Source organism: Melanostigma gelatinosum (genome assembly GCF_949748355.1).
Source record: "Melanostigma gelatinosum genome assembly, chromosome: 6".
NCBI classification, from domain to species: Eukaryota; Metazoa; Chordata; class Actinopteri; order Perciformes; family Zoarcidae; genus Melanostigma; species Melanostigma gelatinosum.
Genome location: NC_136639.1, coordinates 23,337,138 through 23,357,469, shown reverse-complemented (window position 1 = coordinate 23,357,469; position 20,332 = coordinate 23,337,138). Strand labels below are relative to the sequence as shown.

The 20,332-nt window shown below is 43.0% G+C and overlaps 1 protein-coding gene across 4 annotated transcripts in view; it reads left to right on the top strand.

Moving 5' to 3' along the window:
- The window catches only part of slc20a2 (solute carrier family 20 member 2), a 65,592-nt gene that overhangs the window by 27,366 nt on the left and 17,894 nt on the right, over positions 1-20,332 (top strand). For 3 of the 4 annotated variants that reach the window (XM_079269617.1, XM_079269619.1, XM_079269620.1), the window contains exons 2-4: positions 16,001-16,572; positions 18,277-18,417; positions 18,953-19,038. In XM_079269617.1, the coding sequence (XP_079125743.1) occupies positions 16,284-16,572; positions 18,277-18,417; positions 18,953-19,038 (516 nt within the window). In that variant the 5' untranslated portion in view covers positions 16,001-16,283. Of the gene's footprint in view, positions 1-15,624; positions 15,690-16,000; positions 16,573-18,276; positions 18,418-18,952; positions 19,039-20,332 lie in introns of all 4 variants that reach the window. The other variant, XM_079269618.1, reaches the window with a different exon arrangement.

Sequence of the window (20,332 nt, the reverse complement as noted above, 5' to 3'; positions counted from 1 at the left end):
TATTTAGAAAAAACATGCACTACTGTTTAATACTGTTGGTTATGTTGTGAATGCACTTGATTTTGTTTACATGCACTTATTTACTGTGCAAAATATGTTATGTTGATGTTAGATCAGATGTTGCACTTTTGAAAATGTGAACGTTAAAGGGTCACATACAAACACAGCATGAAATAAAATGTATCAGTGTATTCAGTTAGAAAAGCTTACTGTAAAAAGTTACATTTGCACAGTTGTTTACAATGGAAGGCTACTATTTAATGCCATTTAATGTTATGTTTAATTTAATTTTATATTTAAATGATTCAGGGAAACAAAAGAGTGACCAAATACTTTTTGTATACTACAGGCACCTTTCTACAATGTTCAGGTTTTGTTTGCACTTTATTTTTATCAACCTACGAGGGAAAATCATCACAAAATAAAATAAAAAAATGTTTTCAACAGCTTCTGTCATCTGCAAAAATTTGTGGGGGAAAAAAATCGATTTAAATCGTGAATCGGATTTTTTGTAAACAAATCGGAGATTCTTTTTTTAGGCCATATCGCCCAGCCCTAGTACACCGTCTTCATTTCCTTCCGTTAAAGTTTAAGTTACGCTATATTCCGTTACAGTTCAGACTTGCTGGGTTAAGTTAACGGCCACTGCATCATTTTGATGTATTTTAGTACTGATGTACCGTCGGTCCAGATTGTAGCTTTTTGTCCACTTTAACAGCAAGAGCAGCGGCTGTTAGTTCCAAGCGAGGGATAGTCACTTGTTTTAGTGGAGACACCCTGGCTTTGCCGAGCATGAAAGCAACATGTACTTTGTTCTTGTTGTTTTGCAACCTGACGTATGCAACTGTTCCATATGCATCTTCACTGGCATCAGAGAAGTGATGCAATTGAGCAGATGCTGTGTGTCAAGTCTTTCGGTTTGAAGCATCTGCTGACCTTGAAACTTTCCACTCTTTCAAGACCTTCCAACCATTTTTTCCATTTCTGTTGAAAGAATTGGGGTACTGGATCATCCCAACCACATTTCAACCGACACAGGTCCTGCAAAATCATCTTAGCTGGGATTGTAAAGGGGGCTAAGAAACCCAAAGGATCATAGAAGGAACTGATCATAGATAACATCCCACGTCTTGTGTGTGGCTGTTCTCGGATGTTAAATTTGAACTTGAAGGTGTCCGTTTCGATGCACCATTGTAGTCCAAGAGCCCGTTCAACTGGCAATTTCTCTGTCAAGATCCAACTCCTTGAAGGTCTTGGATCTATGTTCTTCTGGAATTACCAATAGCACCTCACGACTGTTGCTGATCCACTTGGTGAGATTGAAACCTCCCAATTTGCAGATAGCTGTGAGGTTCCTGACCATTAGAGTAGCATCTTCTTCAGAAGGCAAACTTTTCAAAAGATCATCCACATAACTTCTTGTGACCGTGTCAATTACTTCTGCTGGAAATCTGTTTTGATTATCATCAGCAATTTTCCTGAGAGCATAACATGCACAACTCGGAGAAGATGCTGCCCCAAATAGATGGACAGTCATACGGTACTGTACAAGTTCTTGCTCCAGATTCCCTTCTGGCCACCACAAAAACCTCAAGAAGTCGGAATGTTCTTCTGCAACCTTTACCTGATGGAACATTGCTTGCACATCAGCCATGATTGCTATAGGTTCCTGCCTGAACCGCGACAAAACTCCTAACAAAGAGCTTGTCAGGTTTGGTCCTTGCAGAAGCTGACTGTTCAGTGAGACTCCTTTTTAAATTCTGCTCCACAATCAAACACAACATGTAAGCTTCTTTTCTGTGGATGGTATACACCATGGTGAGGGAGATACCACGTTTTTCCATCAGTGCGTTCCAACTGATGCTCTGGCACTTTCAGAATATCCTTTGCCAATGACATCAGTAAGGAAGTTTGAATACTCTTTGTGGTAACTTTGATCCTTCAGAAGTCTCATTTTCAGTGAACTGACACGCTGTTTAGCAACAGTAAAGTTGTTTGGCCTGTTTACATGGGGTGCCTTGAAAGGCAACTTAACATTGTAATGTCCATCTTTAAGTTGTACTGAACCTTTCATTATTTCCATGAACTTTCTTTCTTCTATTGACGTCTCCTCTTTGTCATTAGACAGTTTCACTGAAATCCTGATTGTACTGTCTTATCAACAGTTCTTCCAATTTGTCAACACCAATCCGATTAACAGTAACAGCAGTGCAGCCACTCTCACACTGCTTTGCACTGTTTCCATGAAGCGGTCCATTAATCACCCAGCCCAGTAGAGTTCTTACTGCATATGGTCCCTCTCCTCGGCTGTTGATCACTTCCCACGGTTCCATTAACTTTGAGGCGTTTGTGCCAATCAACAAATCAACATCAGCGTTAATACGGGGAATATGTACATCCTTCAGGTAAGTCCACTGAGACAACTCTTCTTCAGGAATGGTATTGTTTGTCGACACTGGCATTTCCTTCTGAGTGAACATACTAGGAAGCTCAAAAAACTGCTTGTCAGCAAATTCAGAGATTTCCAAACATTTGACAATACAACTTTGAACAGTAGTACTGTGACCCATTGTACGTAGATTAATCTTCGTCTTTCTTCCTTTGATGTTCACCCTTTCCATTAGACTTTCAGAACAGAAAGTGTCAGTACTTCCTGGATCCAGAAATGCATAAGTTTGTACGATTTTGTTTCCCTTTGTACACTTAACATTGACAGGTAAGATTGAAAAGGATGCCATTACTGCCCCCGGCCCCTGTATGACCACAAGTAGAGACAGCCGTGCCACTCACCGACAGTTCCTTTGGGTGATCTTCACCTTTGCTTCTTTCCTTTTTCTCAATGTGAAGAATGCTGGGATGACTTTGGTTGCAAACTGTGCAAGATATGCATTTATTGCAATCCTTGCTCCTGTGTCCTATGCGCAGGCAACCAAAGCAAACTCTTTTCTCTTTCAGAAATTCCAATTTTTCCCAGTGTATTCTTTTTTGCAATTGTGGACAATGCACCAATGCGTGTCCATGCATACAATACAAACAGGAAACAAGATTTGAACTTGTAGGTGACACTTTGTGTTTGAGTCTGAATGCTTTTCTTGTTTGCATTCACAGCTGGTTCAGTAGACATAAGGACAGTGATTGCAAAGCTGTTTCTCTTGAACTGCGACTTTTGCTCTACCTTGGCCTTGTTGCCTCCTTTAGTTACACCCCCTTGAGTGTCTTGAATGTTGCCAAAGATTGGATCCGAAACAATCTTGACTTGGTACTCGATGCACTTGATAATGTCTTTAAAGCCAGATCTGCGACCTTCGGTTTCAGAGATGTCACACGCTGTCACTCTCCATTTCTCTCTGAGCTTGTAAGGAAGTTTCTATATTGTTGTTTTCATGTTTGCTGGCGTATTGAGTTCATCTAAATATTGCAATTCCTTCATAGCGTTGCAACACTCTCGTAAACACAATGCATATGCCTGCAGCCCTTTAACATCTTCTGCCTTAACAGCAGGCCATCCAATGATTTTATCCACATAGGCAGCCGTGACCTTTATTTCATTTCCAAAATGTTTTCCAAGAAGGTCTTTGGCCATAGCATAGCCCATCTCTGGAGTCATGTGCTGGCAGCTATGCACCAGATCCCTAGGATGCCCCCTAGTGAATTGCTCAAGATAATACAAACAATCTCCTCTGTTGTTGGTTTTAGCTTCCACACAATGTTCAAAAGCTCTGATGAATGCTCTAAACTTGAGTGGATCTCCGTCAAATAGGTATTTCTCTGTGCGGTAGAAACTGAGTTCTGTGATTGTATAAGAAGTGCTGTTACTTCATTTTGTCTTTGTAACAGACTGTAGAGATCTCCAGTTACTGTTGCTTGCTCACCACCAGGATTTATATCTGATTGCTGTGATTGGTGCTCAGCAGTTTGCCACTTGAAGCTTGTCTGCATCGTCGCACTTTTACTTTCATATTTGTCCTCTTCCATTAGTTTTTCCACTGTTGCCTTAGGGTTGGCAGACCATGAATATTTCTGCTGCTGCGATTCTTTTTGCAGTGGGTTGTATTGTTCAGCATGAGGATTGAGTTTTGCTCCTTTTTTGAAACAGGATTCCATCCCATCCGAATGTGCATTTGAAACACTACCATGACACGAGGCATTCAATACTGCTAGTTTTGCTGTAACTGCTGCTATTTCAGTGTCCATTTCGTGTTGCTCCTTTGTCCTCAGCTGTTCCGCTTGTTCCTCCAAGACATGCCTTTTCTGTAGCGCTGCAGCACGTGCCATGAGCGCAGCATTTTCTTCCTCTGTTTGACGCCGTGCAGATGATGTTGTAGACTTGCTGCCCTTTGAGACATTACTTTTTCGACCTGAGCCCTTGTTGGAAGCATTTGATTCAACATTTGAAATGCTGTCCTGAGGCTTCACATTATCCCCCTCATTATGAAGATCACCGTCACTATTGAGGTGACTTTCATTGCAGAACAACCATTTGATTACATCAGCAATAAAGTCATTGACATGAGCATTTTTAGTTTATACCACATTTCATGCTTATCCATCTCTTCAGGTAACAACCCCATCAACGTTTCATGTATTTCTTTTGCGTCACCACAGAGAACATTATATTTTTCAAATGTACCTTTTACCTCTATTACATAACCTTTATCACCAATCAAATCAACAAGTATCTCTTTGAGATTGTGTGCGCTTTGGAATTTCCCCTGTCTTTGATTTTGCAAGTTGACTAACCCTAACCCTTTTTTTTAGCTTTTTCTGTCAATTTAACAGTCCGCTTTTTTACAGTGTAGTCCATAACACCAGAGTCAACCCGAGGCTCTGTCTCAGTTCAGAGTTCAGAACCGGCAGCGTGATCCTCTTCCATTGTCAGTTACGCACGTTCAATTTTGTGAATACGTGCTCAGTTCATTTATACTGTCACCACCAATTCATTGGAGTTTACGCGCAAAGTCATGTGTGCACACAATTACAATGATGGCCATTCCTTTGTTGGAGGTAGCGATACACATACCTTGGCGTTGAACTGCATAGAGTTGTTCTTACGTTCTATTTCCTCCGTGAGACAACCGCAGCTCCAATCTGCTCCTGTGCGCTTCAAACTGCTCCGGTGGGCTCCAAACAGCTCCGGTGCGCTCCAAACAGCTCCGCAGCTTCACAGACTGCCTCTGGTGCTTCAACAGCTCCAACCAGCTCCGTGGCTCACCGACTATCTCCGGCGCTCCTACAGCTCCGGTCCAACGGACGAGATGATCACTAGCCTCCACCAGCTGGTCCCGGAACGCAGTCAAATGCCAGCAGAGATCTCCTCAATGAAGCAGTTTTTGACTTACTGTAGTGACCGTTGCTTCCCAATAAAAAAGTCACTATGGTTGCTGTAATACTTGTTCTGACGCGTGCCATAAATAACATAGTCCAGTTTCGAATATAGGTATTTTATTCCTCACATAATCAGAGTTCACCACTTTCTCTTCCAGTTATGCATTTCTCCATTAAACCAATAAATCATAACCCTTGCCTTTGTTACATCTGCACGGTCAAAAACTGTTTGCTTCCACCTATGAGCAACACCTGTGTCCAATGACCCCACTGATTATATTACCTGTGGCCTGACTCACAGCGCCACTACGGCCCCATGTGGTGGGAGGTTGTACATAAACAAAAACAACAAAATGGCTCTTACAAGCTACTTTAGCCAGAGTAGATTATCATTTTCATTTCAATAATTTAACTGGATTGAATGCATATTAATTGCAAATAGAAGATGGGCCACAATTCCAACAGCTGTACAGTAACAGTGGAAGTTAATATGAAGCCATACAGTAACAGGGTTCAATGAAAAATTTGCACTACAAAAGGGAAAGCAATACGTGCACTAGCTGGATGCTACTACCTACTAAAGCTCTTATTGATGTGTCAGTGTCAGCCAGAGTATATTTATAAATGTTTATTCTTTTAATCAAACGATTGTCTCTCATTCGTTTGTGTCATTTAAGATATACTGTATGCTTTGGAATGCTCATTGTTAGTTTAAATACCACATTTTATCACTTTTTCATGTATACACCGAGATTTCACAATGTTTGGTCATGGAAGTTTGGTGAAAAGTCATGGAACTCCATTGGTCAAAATGTGTATGAACCTATAATGACTAAGTGGGTAAATAATAGAGCAGTCTGGAATTGTAACACTTATATTTTATGATATCCAAAATCTAAGACGATATCTAGTCTCATATCACAACATCAATATAATATCCAGCTCTACATGCACCGACCTGACTTTTTTCAGTCCCGATACCGATAGTGATACCCAGGTCGGTCGACATCGGCAGATCAATGTAAAACAAAATGTACCAAATAAATACATGGATATAGATACATAGATATTTGTATAAATAATAATACATTGTACCCCAGCAACTTCTTCAAAATGAATAGGAATTATAATTTTAAGTCTAAACCTTTTTAATGGAGCAACAGATTGGTCAAAACGTAATATATATATATTTCGTATATACCGACTACATCAGCCGATCCAGCCGTTTGAGTCAGTATCAGCCCGGTATCGGTACATCCACATTCCAAAGACAAATGTATAAGTACACGTTCAACACCCACAGTAACATTTGCTGTCGGTTCTTGTGTCGAAACCCTCAAACTATCGATGGAAAATAAATATTCATAAAGCGTGACGTTTAGGTGCTACTTAGTTTCAAAGAAGGGATTGTGCCCCGAGACGTTTCCGCCTTGGGGTCTTCAGTGACGTCGAGGAAAACCTGCGGGACGTCGACAACTCGTCTCGTTCTACCTCTATCCCGAGATATATAAAAACAAAAGGGTGAACTGGAAATGAGTGATTTACCTGCGGGCCCACATTAGTATTTGACAGATCGTAATGGCCGTCAGAAGCAATCTGAAGTATTACCACAGTTACTTGCTCCGTGACAACCTGACTTAGTGCTGCAATGCAGACCTTTACGGTGCCGGAGAGCAGACGGAATGAGTGAGAGGATTTGTGTGTGTGTGTGTGACAGAGTCTTTTGAAGACGTGTGTGGAGAGCGACGTGTTCTTCACAGTGTTGTTGTCATTCTTCGGCAACCCCCCTCGGAGGCCCGACTGATCTCAGACACCGTGTAGAGCCTGTGTGTGTTTGCGTGCGTATTAGCGTGTGCGTGTTTTGGTTCCGAGGAGACAGCGCCTTCCTGCTGCGAAGCAGAGAGTCAGAGGCAGCAGGTGCAGCTGACGCAGATCGGCTTTTTAGCAGGCTGGGGGAGGTGGTGGTGGTGGGCGGGGGGGGGGGGGATAGGGGGGTTCAGAGCAGGGAGAGAATGACTGAGAGAAGGAACGCCAGATCAGAAATCTGAGACAGTACTGGACAAATGAAGTATTCTAAGTCCTGGCATGGTGTGTGAGATCAAAGGGAAACCGGACCTGACCTGCCAGAGCTTCAGTGGTGTACGTGAGTGTATTCAACTTTATGCTTTCAAAGGCTACAAAGAACAACTTGAGGAGTTTGTGCGAGGCAGGTTTTTTTTGGGGTATATTTTTCTCAAAGTTGAAAAAGCAATTTAAAAGATTATTTTCAGTCCGTAGTATTGCACTAAAATCATAGTTTAGAAGCTGCCAGAAAGCTCAAACTCCAGTACGATAGAAAGGCTCGTTAGTGTGTGTGTGTGGGGGGGGGGTCTCTCTCGCCATGCTTCATGTAGCGCGTGTCGATGAACTGCCGAAGAGTCACTCGCTCTGCTTACCAAGCCCGCGGCAAATCCCCCTCCGCGTTCTTTATCGGCGAAAACCGAGTCTCATAAAGACGAGATAGGGAGCGGGAGAGAGGCCGAGAAAAGTGACGTGTGGATGGCAGCCAAGTGACTGTTGAGATAGAGAGTGTGTGTGGCTCATCTCATCACATGACTCTTGTGTAACTCTCACTGTAGCTCTCCTTCTTGATCATGCGTCTGCATATTAGATATCCACCAGAGTGACCGAGGGGACCGCCGGTGCTCGGAACACCCTTGATCCGTCGGCATGCCTTTTCTCCAGGCCGCGCGACACAGCCACACGCAGCTCCGCGGCCATTGGCTGCCTCCTCTCCGTCCTCTCCTCTGTCTCTCTCTCGGCCGCTCGCCATTGGCTGCCTCCTCTCCGTCCTCTCCTCTCCTCTGTCTCTCTCTCCGCCGCTCGCCATTGGCTGGTGCGCGCCGTGAATGAGGATACTTCCCTTTTAAGAGGCAGTCCAGACTCGGCTGGCTGGCTGGCTGTTTCTCTCGCTCTCGCGCAACAGCACCACAACCTGCTGATATTCTCACCAAGTCTCTCTCTCTTCCTCTCCTCCTGTCATCAGCTGTTCTCTTCCACTCAGAATTCCCCCCCGTCACGTCACATGCTCCCCTCCTGGTTTTTATTCCCCCGGTCCATTTCATCTTTTTCTCTCTCTCGCCCCACCGTTTCTCCGTGTTATCTCGTCTCTGAAATTCACTCGTCTCCCACCACTTTCTCACCCTCCACTGAGGAGACATGAAGGTGAGTGGAGTTGATTTCCAGGCTTTTTTTTTCATCTCTGTTGTTTTTTTAACTTTCCAGTAGACGTGAGCATCCTGTGTCCTTGGAGGCACGTGCTGCGGTTGCGTACGCTTCAGATGTAACAATTAGTCAGTGCCGGTTTAGCGGTGCCGCCGTGAGTCATCATCTGATGCTGCATGCGTGTTCTAGCTCTGTGCCCAGCTGATGAGAGGAGGGGGGGGGGGGGATCCTGCATGCGGATTGTGCAGCCGCGTGTCAATGCAGACTGCAGCTCGTGACACAGTGTCTTCTGCACCGACTGTGGTGCAGTGGCATCTCGAGCATATTAGTGAGCGAGCAGCGACGGCAAACAATCGGAGCAGTGATCAGTTTTATCTGTTCACGGCAGCACGACACGGCCAATGCTTCCCAGAGGTCAATGTTGTGACCCGGTAACGATGCTCTGCTCGGGTGGTGATGCGGCTGCATAGTTTAGATTGTCAACAAAAAAAAAGGTTGATATTCTCCATATGTACTGCACAAGTCCCCTCATTAAAATCTTCGATGTGTCCTCTAGAAATAGAGGTCTCGGCCTTTTTTTTTGTCTGTGCCCTCATTATATTTTGCCACCTGACACACACAGGAAGAAAATGCCAGAAATAATCCTCAATTAGCATGTTGCCTCAGAGAGTCTGTCACTTTCCAGTGTTTTTATTTGGGGTAGCTTTTTTAGAGGGGTGGTTTATTTCAAGCAGAGTATGAGATGGTGAACGGACTGCACGTACATATTAGTGCTTTTCCACTTTAGCGGGAAAAAAAATCTATTTGCAGTTTGCACTGCACACGCACACATACACCACTGCCATGGCAAGGTGCTGGCCCGCCCTTGGAAAACTACTTCGAGGACAGTGGTAAGTTGCTCAAGTACACAAAGAGCGGGGCAATAAACCGGCAGTGATCAGTTTACTACCTGCTCTGAGCTACAGCCACCCCCAGAAAGTGAAGTTTGTATTCAACAAACAGTTACAGAAATTTACAAAATAATAAAATCTCATAAAGCTGATTGCATAACAAATGGTGAGAATGAGATATTCATAATGACTTCAAAACAATATCATAATAATTTATCACCTAAAATCCTGCCATACATGTCTGAAATTCACCTGGTGTGAACAACAGCGATCAACCTCGGACAGGTGATCTCGGGTTCAGCACCTTGGACAGCGGCAGTGGTTCTCATTGTGCAGAACGTTCTAAAATTCACCCGAGCTGAAAATAGGAAGCCATTTGAGGGCTTCCACCTTTTTATTATCGCCGAACATGTTTTTTGTTCTGTGGTCCAGAATCCTCCAGACGGATAAAGTCCTGAAAATAAAAGAAAGTCTACGTGCGTGTTTTTTAATTCCAACGTGGTAAACTCTTATTTTGTTGTGTATTAGAAATTAAAATTAACCATGAAATTCCTTTTTAGTGCAGTTGTGAAAGCAGCCGGCGGGAAATATGTGCATGTCTGAATGATAACTCTATAAAAACTATTCAAGACGTACTTTGTAAATTATTTTATTGAGCAGATAAGTAATTCCTTCCCTCTGGTAAAGATACCACTGCTGACATTTCTTTCTCATTAAATTCTGCCTTTTTTTTCTAATTACATTCAGCATTCTAGCAGCAAAGCAGCAGCATAATTGTGATGTACATTCTCACCCAGTTGAAAAGAGAACCTTCACGGCAGTTGCATAACATTTTGCGTAACTATTTTTCTTTATGTATTTTACTCTTTGCTTTCAAAAGACTCTTAGACGTTTTCAAGGTCCCAGTGATTCATCCACTGGAGCCGTGCGAGCGCTCACAAGTCACACGGCTTGATTGTGCAGCCAGAGATGGTGAGGACCCTCTCCCCCAAACAGAACCGAAGATCATATGGCCGATCTATTGGCAAGAAATCCATTTTTATATGAGCTCTGCTTGGCCTGCATCGCACACATCAATATGAAACTGGATCCTGGTGCATACTCTGCTCTCTGAATGTAAAAATCGATGTATGTGGCTGTTGATTTGCTACTCAAGGTCAAAGCGTTGTGTTCCACGCTCAAACCGCACATTTAGACGTGTACTCGTGTTCGAGGAGAGAGAAGGGGCCAAGACGGTAGTTTGTGCTGTTCTTTATTTTTGTAACATGAACATACTTTACATTATTTCCTGCAGGCACTTTGAGACTATGGATACCACTCGTCATGCCTGTATTCCCTATTTTTACCGACAGGCATTGAGTTAAAGCTACTACAAGGAGCTTTCGTTTTGTGTTGACTTTGGCGGCCCCTGTGTGACAAAAGTGGAAGTGTTTCCAAGCACCAGAGTCCCTTTAGAAAACCTCATTTTACTGTAGCAGGTGTCTGCTACGTGTAGTCCTGGTTCTGGTTCTCCCGTGCATCGCTTATCTCCAGCGGGCCCAGCAATACGCCCTTGGTCTCCAGCAGTGATGTGTCGGGTACTGAGTGAAAAACCCTTTTGATGTCCGCTACAAAGTGAGAACTATCCATCTAGAAATTGTATATCTTATCGGGGTGAAGGTCGACATGTACGACGTACAGGTCTCTGATTGGTCATTTTGGTTTCAGTCGACTACATCTTGTAACCCTGAAAAAGGCTGTTGAGGCAGGTTTTTGACTACTTGACATATTTTACCTTCTTTTAGGACTGGTGAACCTTTTGAGTCTCCTGTAGCACAGCGGTCAATAAGAGGACTCCACAGGTTACCACTAAAGTATTTCGTCTTGGAGGAAATACTTCTTACGTGCACCACTGGGAGCGGCGGCGTGAGGTCTTCAGAATGGCCCGAGCATCAGCTGCAGCTGTCACGTTGAGTTTCCCTGTTTAGACAGTTGAAGATCTGATTAAAAAGGCCTGGTTAATGTGTCGGCGCCGACGCTCCAGTCACTCACCGTTCCTCGTCCACACACTCGTTCTGTGATTTCTCCGGTGTCGTGTTTCCCCGTGTCCTCTGTGGAGTCTCTGGTCGTGCTTGGTGGAGGGCCATGAGGGTCTCGTGTTAGTCTGTTCCTGTCAATATATTGACTGTAAAACGCGTTGTTTATATAGCACCCCTCAAAAGTGCTAGATAGGTTCAATTCAAATGAACATATTATAAATCGAGGTGTTATAAATATTCAGGGTATGTCTCAAAAACCTCTTTTTTAGTTGCTGTTAGGCACTGGTGTTAGTTTGTTTTAATTGACTTTTTTATTTTAGTTGACTTGTTTTATCTTGCTGTTATTGCCATTCTATACTGGTGTCAGTATTACCTTTTATACACTTGATATATATTTATTACTCTGTTTACATTTCTTTATAATCTTTGTTGTTTTTTCTTCTTCTGGCACAAGAATATCCTTCTATCTTATGCCATCGTATGGTATTGTATCTTATGCTATCTTATCTTACAATTCAGATTCTATCACAATTCTACACCGTAGGCACAGCTACAGGAGCAATTTTGGGGTCAAGTCTCTTGCTCAAGGACACATCAACAAGCAACTAGTGGAGCCCGGAGATCAAACCGCTAATCCTCTGCTTGAAGGGCGGCGCTGCTATCCACTTCGCCACATATCGTATCTTATAGTATCGTAGGGTATCTTATGGTATCTTATGGTAGGATATCTTATGGTATGGTGTCTTATCGTGCCTTAAATCGTATCTTATGGTATCTTATTCAGGTAGAGACCCTACCTGTGATTGTATTGTTAGGTTTGGTCATAAATTATTAATTTAGTTAATCTCTTACTAGCAATTGTCCTGATGGACATGAGTTCATGACTTCAGTTCATGAACTTTCAGTCTGAGAGTCTCTCTGACTCTTTAAGTCCAGGGCCTCTGATCCTTCACTCTGATCTCTGTCTGGAGGGAAGCAGGTGAAAAGACAATTTCCCTTCAGGGATCAGTGAAGTATTTGAGATTTGGCAACCCCTGAGCTAAATAATAAAAAAAAACTGCCCTCACTTACTGTGAGGAAAATAATTCAAGATTTTAAACAGCTACTAGATCCTTTAGGGAGGTCTTGGCAGACCTGACCAAGCGACAAGTTATTATCGTGTGCGTGCGTGCGTGCATGTTGTGGTTCAACACAGGATAAGGGGTAGCAGTACGGGACCTCAACTGTTCCAGATGGAGCTCTCTGTCAGGAGGAGGCGGCCATGACTTGCTGAGGGCTATTTAGAAAGGAGCTGCTCGTCCCCACGCGATGGGGAGCGCACAGTCTATTCATGTTGAGGGAATGTGCTGCGAGCTGTTTACATTCAGTGCTCCCCCATTAACAATTGGCTTGACCAAAAATGGAAATGTGCTGCCATTAACCCCTATAAACGACTTTGGTTATGTGGCCGAGACAAAAGAGGAGAGAGAGAAGCCAGAGCGAGTCATTTGTGGTGTGGAGGTTTCTCAGGGACCACCAGAGGCTTCAGTGTTGGTGGCCTCATGTCCTCTTAAAGCACGTCGTCATCGTTTGCATGTAAATATGCCTCGTGGAACTTTGTCGGGACGTGGGAAGTTATTAAGTGTTACTCTCGTTTTAGGAGGGCTGCGACTCCCGCCGGTTTGATTCATCGCTTGATCGTCTACAAAAAGTCAGAAAATAGGAATAAAAATATCCTTTGCAAGCTCCTATAGGCAAGGACGATGTCTTCCAATCTCATGTTTTGTCAGACCGAGTCCAAAACTGAATGATGTTTGGTTCACAGTGACATAAAACCAAGAAAAGCAGCAATTCGTGACATTGTAGAAGCTGAAACAAAGAGATTTTGGAAAGTTTTCTTTCAAACAAAAGATAATTAGATTAGCAACAACTAGATTTTATTAGTATTCTCAAATCATCATCCAAACCACCGATCCTTTTCATCATGCTTATTGTTGGACTATATATAGACTTAATAGCTGTAATGTACAGCAACTTACATCTGAACACAGAAGTTACACATTCTCTACTCTCTCATCAGTCTACTTATCCAACAGCTCCCACCTCTCGCAGCAGTAAAGCGTCACTGCTGATGTTCTTACTGCATTGCAGTCTCAACTTAAATCCATGCACTTTTTTTATGTTTTACTGCAGCAAAGCTTTCGGTATTTGTTTGAACTTGCTTGTTACAAAAACTCTTTTGCTGAGGCTTGAAAAGAGCAACGATTAGAAAGTGTAAAGCCCATACACCACCTATCCCTTTCTGCACAGGTGCCATCACGTATTTGGGAATACATATTTCCCCCAGGCTGTCAGATCTGTTCATACTCAACTTCACTCCATTACTTAAAAGAATAAATGACGACCTCCTCCGCTGGATGAACCTACCATTATCACTCATGGGCAGAATAGCTACAGTTAAAATGACAATACTTCCTAAAATAAATTACCTATTCACAATGATACCATCTCAACCCAGCCACTCCTGGTTCAAGTCGCTTGACTCAATCATTACTCAATTCTACTGGAAAAATAAAACACCAAGAATTAAACCGGCCACTCTACAAAAAACAAAAACACAAGGAGGACTTGAAGCTCCACATTTTTTTCACTACTCTCTAGCAAATAAACTTCAGTGCATTCTTAAATGGATCCACCCCAGCCAATCAGACAACACATGGTTAGATATAGAACAGACTGTTTGTAAGGACATTCAGATTTCTGACTTACCATTTTTAAGCCAATCTATCAAACGACATCCTTGTTTCAATATACTAACTATAGAAGAAACTCTGACAGCCTGGTGGAAATTCCACAAAATCACTAACATTACTTTTGCACCTTCAAATTTTACTCCCATATGGAACAATCCTGATTTTCTAAGTCACAAGACACCTCTAAATCTCCACACATGGTCCGCTAAAGGCATCACTCATCTGAAACACATCTTCAACAATAACACCATGGTTTCATTCCCTCCCTTGGTTCAGAAGTACGGCATCAGGAGCAATCAATTTTTGGAATATCTGCAACTCAAATCATCCGTTCAATCCAAACTTAACATTAAGGCCACTAACCTAGAACTACCCCCCTCAACCTCAGAATTAATTAATATCCCCTCTTCAAAAAAGTTAATCTCAAAAATATGTAGAGTACTATCACAGTCTGACAAAACATCATCCATACAATCAATAAAATGGGAATCAGACCTATCCATCACTCCTGATGCTGATTTCTAGAACCAAATCTGCAATAACATCTACTTCATGACTAAAAATGCCAATTTACAACTAATACAGTATAAAATACTTCACAGAATTCATTACACCGGGCAAAAAATGTTTCAAATGGGATTCATGTCAGATATCTGTCCACATTGTACTCAAAACAGCCCGGATAGCTTTGTTCACGCCACCTGGCACTGCACACCAGTGAATCACTTTTGGGAAGAAATAACTGAGTCACTGTCTGTCTTCCTGCTGCCTCGTCCCTTTATCCCCTTCACTGTGCTTACTAGGAGACATCTCAACAATACATCCGAGTAAAACAAACAGCAAATTACTCCTTGTGGCCCGAACTATCGCCAAGAAAACGATCCTCATGAACTGGAAATCAAGGAATAATACACACATCGCACACTGGAGAAACTTAATGATAGAATATATTTCAATGGAAAATCTAACATCATCAATCATATACAATACAACAGAACACCATTCCACCTGGTCATCCCTCACTATGTTTCTGCAAACGTGACACCACCCAGTCTATTAATATTGAAATATGTATAGTATATATATATATTTGTTTGTGTATTTTTTACTATTTTTTATTAGTTTTGTTTTTCTTGCCGGACAACCAATTGAAACCCACGTACATGCATACATGAACATCCATATGCACACATACTTACCTGTTTTTCATTTTTCCATTTTTTTGGTTTGTTGTGTCTTTTTTTAATTTTTAGATATTTTTCCCTCCATCTCAAAAGGCTCAAGGACATTCTCACACACACAATATGATATTTTCTGGCCTTTATCCCACTGTTCTTGTCATCCTCTTGTTATGTATTGTCTTAATATTGTCTCGTGTCTTTCAATAAAAAATGTATTTAAAAAAGAAGGTGTAATGCAGTCGGGCTTCAAAACTGTTTCACATTTGTTTTCCAGTAAGATCTTCGCGATCAAACCGCTCTCGGGCACCTCATCCTGATGTGAAACATTTAATCGAATTGGTAATTCTGCCTATTATCAGCTTTCTGTCCGTCCGTGCAGACTGTGATGTCCCATTGTGGCTGTCTGAGATGTCCTCAGCCCTGCTCTGGAGTGCACTGCCCCGTTTTTATCAAAGCCAGTTCTGTATTGTCATCTTCCATCCTCTCTCTCTCTCTCTCTCTCTCTCTCTCTCTCGGTCCCTCCCCTCCTTTGTTTCAGCTCTTCTGAAGGGAGGTGTTGTCAGATGGTAGCCACTGTTGATAAAGAGCTGTCATGGCTCATGACACTAATCTGTCTCTGCGTCTCTCGTCCCCCTTTTTTTCTCCGGCAGGTGAAGGATCGCGCGGACAGGCCGTCTCACACTAAGCTATGGAATGCTCCCCGCACCCACCATCACTAGTCTCCAATCTCCGGACTGAGCTCCAAAAGCTTAGTTAGCGGCTGTGCTTCTCCCCTCGAACTCTTTACAACCAGGGGACGAAGAAAAAAGGAGTGGACTTGGCTTAAGTCCTCCGCTACAAGCGCACTGAGCACTTTTTCTTTTCATAGAAAAAAGAAAGAATTATTTTTGTTTTTCTCCTCTTTGATTTTTAAAAACAAAAAATCATATCAAGATGGATATGGATGCGTATCTGTGGATGGTCATCCTTGGCTTCATCATCGCCTTCGTGCTGGCCTTCTCGGTGGGCGCCAACGACGTGGCCAACTCCTTCGGCACGGCGGTGGGCTCCGGCGTGGTCACACTGAAGCAGGCATGCATCCTGGCGTCCATCTTCGAGACGCTGGGCTCCATGCTGCTGGGGGCCAAAGTCGGGGAGACCATCCGGAAGGGCATCATCGACGTCAACCTGTACAACGAGACGGTGCCCGTGCTCATGGCGGGGGAGGTCAGCGCCATGTTCGGTGAGTCAGACTGAATTTTCCCCAGCTGGCGCAGAGCTGAAAGGGTGAAGTTGATTATTCAGTATTATTATTATTATTATTATTATTATTATATCAAGAGAAATCTCTGTGAAGATGTGACCATTGTGAAGTCTAATTTCCCTCTAGGTAAACCTTTTTCTTGCTGATGTTGATTGGGAAGTTAGTTCCATGGAATCATTGATATCAGGACAAACAAATGGTGAAGAATGAGCCACAAGTTCCGACAGCCCATGGTGACCTCTTCTAACCGCTTGTTATGTCCGACCAACAGTCTAAAACCCAAAGATACTTCACGGTGATATGAAACAGGGGAAAGCAGTCCTCACATTTGAGAAGCTGAAACCAGTGAAAGTTCTGTATTTCAGATATCGTGGAGCAGGCCCTGCAGTTTCCTCTGCTTTGCACGTTTAATCATTTGAACACCTGTTGGTTCATGTAAATGGAGAGCACTGTAAACAGCTCATACCCTGACCTGAGGGCAGACACAATAGCATGTCGGACAGCATTAACACATTACTGATCCTGGATCTAGATACAGAGCTCACGGAACAGCCCTGAAGTTTGAGATTTTCCCAAAATGGCAAAATAAATCTTTGTTGTCTATCAAACGAACCAAAACTACAAAATAACATAAGTGTAGCAGGTTTGTTTGCACTCTAGTTGGTAAAAGTTAATTTGGAGAACATCTGCTCTTGTTTTCCAAACCACTTTTTCTTCATTGAAGATGTCATAAAACACCGTTTAATGTACTTCCAGATCAACCTTGTGAAAGGAAGTTTTGCTTATCAACCTTGCAGCAGTCGTCCTCGCATTAGAAAACATTAACAGTGAAGCACAGTAGCTTTACGCGTCGGCATCAGATTGCCTCAGCAGACGAGTGACGCGGAGCAGAAGACGGGGTCTCCCCGCCGAGACAATGCCACTTTAATGACGGAGTAACTGCTGGGAAGAACAGCGATAAATAAGCCCACATTATGCACGGGGAGGGATTCCCTTGTGTCGCTGACAATTCAGGTGTGTCGTGCCGCCGGCCACCGCCGTGAATGTTGGGGAAACACTGAACAGTTCTTCTTGATAATCATCTGGCATATTGTTCATACAGAATCAAGGAGAAGTTTTAACTTCTGCATTTGATTAGATAACAGCAGGGAAATGCTTCCACAGAAGCCCTACAATGAGACTCTGAGGTCCTATTATTCAAATAATAATAATTGACCTGCGGGAAAAGATAGTGTGAACAGGCATATTTGTCTTGATAAATCAATGATGTCTCGATAAATGTTCCATTATTCTTCATGTTGTTTCCTCACTATGAGGTTTTTTGCTGCAGGCTTTCACTGTTTGTCAAACTCTTCCTCCGTCATGTATAATCCCATATGTGGAGAGCATTGCAATTACCGCACCTCGTTTAGCAATTTCAGATTCAAGGTCTTTTTACGACAGTGTTTACAGTAAACACGCGTAGGCGGGGGATAATGTGGCTGTTGTTTTGAGGTTGGTTCCCTTGGGGCCAAACCTTTACAAACAGTCCAAGCCAAAAGCAACCATTTAGCATTTTTGTCTTCAATCCAGTGACGCAAACAACAAACAGTAGTAGTATAAATACTTTGTTCCAGAACTTCACCGTTGACAATCAGATATGAAAGTGTTTCTGAGATGCGTGTGTCTCTGCTTGGATCACAGGGTCGGCCGTCTGGCAGCTGATCGCCTCCTTCCTCAAGCTGCCCATCTCCGGAACTCACTGCATCGTCGGCGCCACCATCGGCTTCTCCTTGGTGGCCATCGGCACCAGGGGCGTGCAGTGGATGCAGCTCGTCAAGATCGGTAATGGCCGGGGTTCGGGTTATGAGACCAGCCTGTCTGCTGTTTACTGTTTGTCCTTGTGTCCGCACCAGACTTTTTACATGACTGAAAATACACTAAATATTGCCATGTTGAGATATCATCAGTGCAGCTACAGTGAAGTTTTTTTTTTTTTTAGCTCCGCAGCACATTAACAGTAATCACCAGCTTGTTTTCAGCCAGGATGACTCCCTGGAGCCCTTTACACAGAGAGCGATCCATAGTAGAGGACACAGAGTCACCAATTCCTCCTCCGTGTAAGAGTCTCAATAGACCAGCATGCAATGCATTCACAGGACGTACTAAATGGTAAAATAAACTCAGATACAGGGAGAAAAACCTGTATAAAGCACAGCTTGATTTGTTTTTAAAGAAAAGGTTACACCTGAAACTCATTTTGGGAAATTACCGGTACTGTGGCTAAAGAAAAAAAATCAGGGAACAAAAAATAATAATCATCAATACTGTATCAATCGGTGATTGTGCTGATTGTGGTCTGCTGTTATTTTCTTTCCAGTGTCGTCATGGTTCATCTCCCCTCTGCTCTCTGGACTCATGTCTGGACTCCTCTTCCTGCTCATCAGACACTTCATCCTCAGCAAGGTGGGCTCACATCACGACACTGTCTCTCACGCAAACGTCCCTCCTCATTAAACGTATTTCTGCTTCAGTGACACGTCAGACCTCATGAACTCGTAGGCCATTAGCCTTTAAATAACAACACTGAGTGGACGTGAAGGGTCACAGTGAGTCGTTGGTCCACGAGTGCAAATAGAATGTAGACGGGGATGTGCACGTGTCTACGCAAACCTGTCCAGAGAACTTCAGCACAGGTCTTTAAAAATCGATTTGATTTGGCAGATCTGCTGTTACGTAATGGGCAATCTGTGGCAGACGTGTTGAGCGTTCACGGCTGCAGGATCACGTATGAATGAGTCATATTTATGTTTATATGCAGCTGGGTCATCTCCGTCTCCGCACGCTATTCGCATCAGGACTATTTAACGCTTCTATTATATTTATACCGTCAGGATTTGTTGCTTTTCAAGGCGGCGGTTCACAGACTTTAAAGCTCGGTGGGTCGGTCATATCGCGTATCAGACTCCTCATAATAGTAAACCACGTGTTGTGCAAGAGTCAATTGTTTTACCGCGTCGCCTGCTTTCATTGGTCTCACATCTTGAACTTCTGACCCCAGTAAGAAGTTGTGGTTTTATTAGATTGATATGTACTGTATGCTGAGCATCGTCGTCGCAACAAAAACACATACAATAAAGATATAAAGAAATCTTTTTGCCTTCAGCTCATTCTCTGTAGGTGACCCTGTTAATGAACAGCTCTCGCACATGGACTGATACTCGCACATGGTTTTGATGATTTGGAATGACAGATCTAACATAACCGCGTCTCAACTTATTGTGCATTTTTATATTTTAAGTCTGTAGTTTCCAGTGGCGAGCCGTGCATTTTATACCTAGGCCTTCACTGTTGTCCTGCAGCTGAAATACCACCTTATAACACATGATGGCACCACAGTTATTATTAGTTTCTAAGGCTGTAACTATGTACATAGTAAATGTACCGTATCTATGTATGTACCGTTCGGTACGAGACTTGCAATACGTTTGAATAGTACTAGAGCGTTTGGAAAATGCAGAAACTCATATTAAGGAAAACATAATATTTACTGTGCTCATGGAGGACAGTGGTTCTCAGCTGGTCTGGCTGTGGGACCCACCATCACTCCTTAATGACAAGTCACGGCCCAAAGAGATCGTCTTAGGATTTTACTTTCACAACTTGACCATACTGCTCTGCAATGTCTTTCCTCGTCTCAGCACCTTCTGTCATGGTGTGTGGTACATATCACTTAGTCAGAATGCCCATATTTGATTGG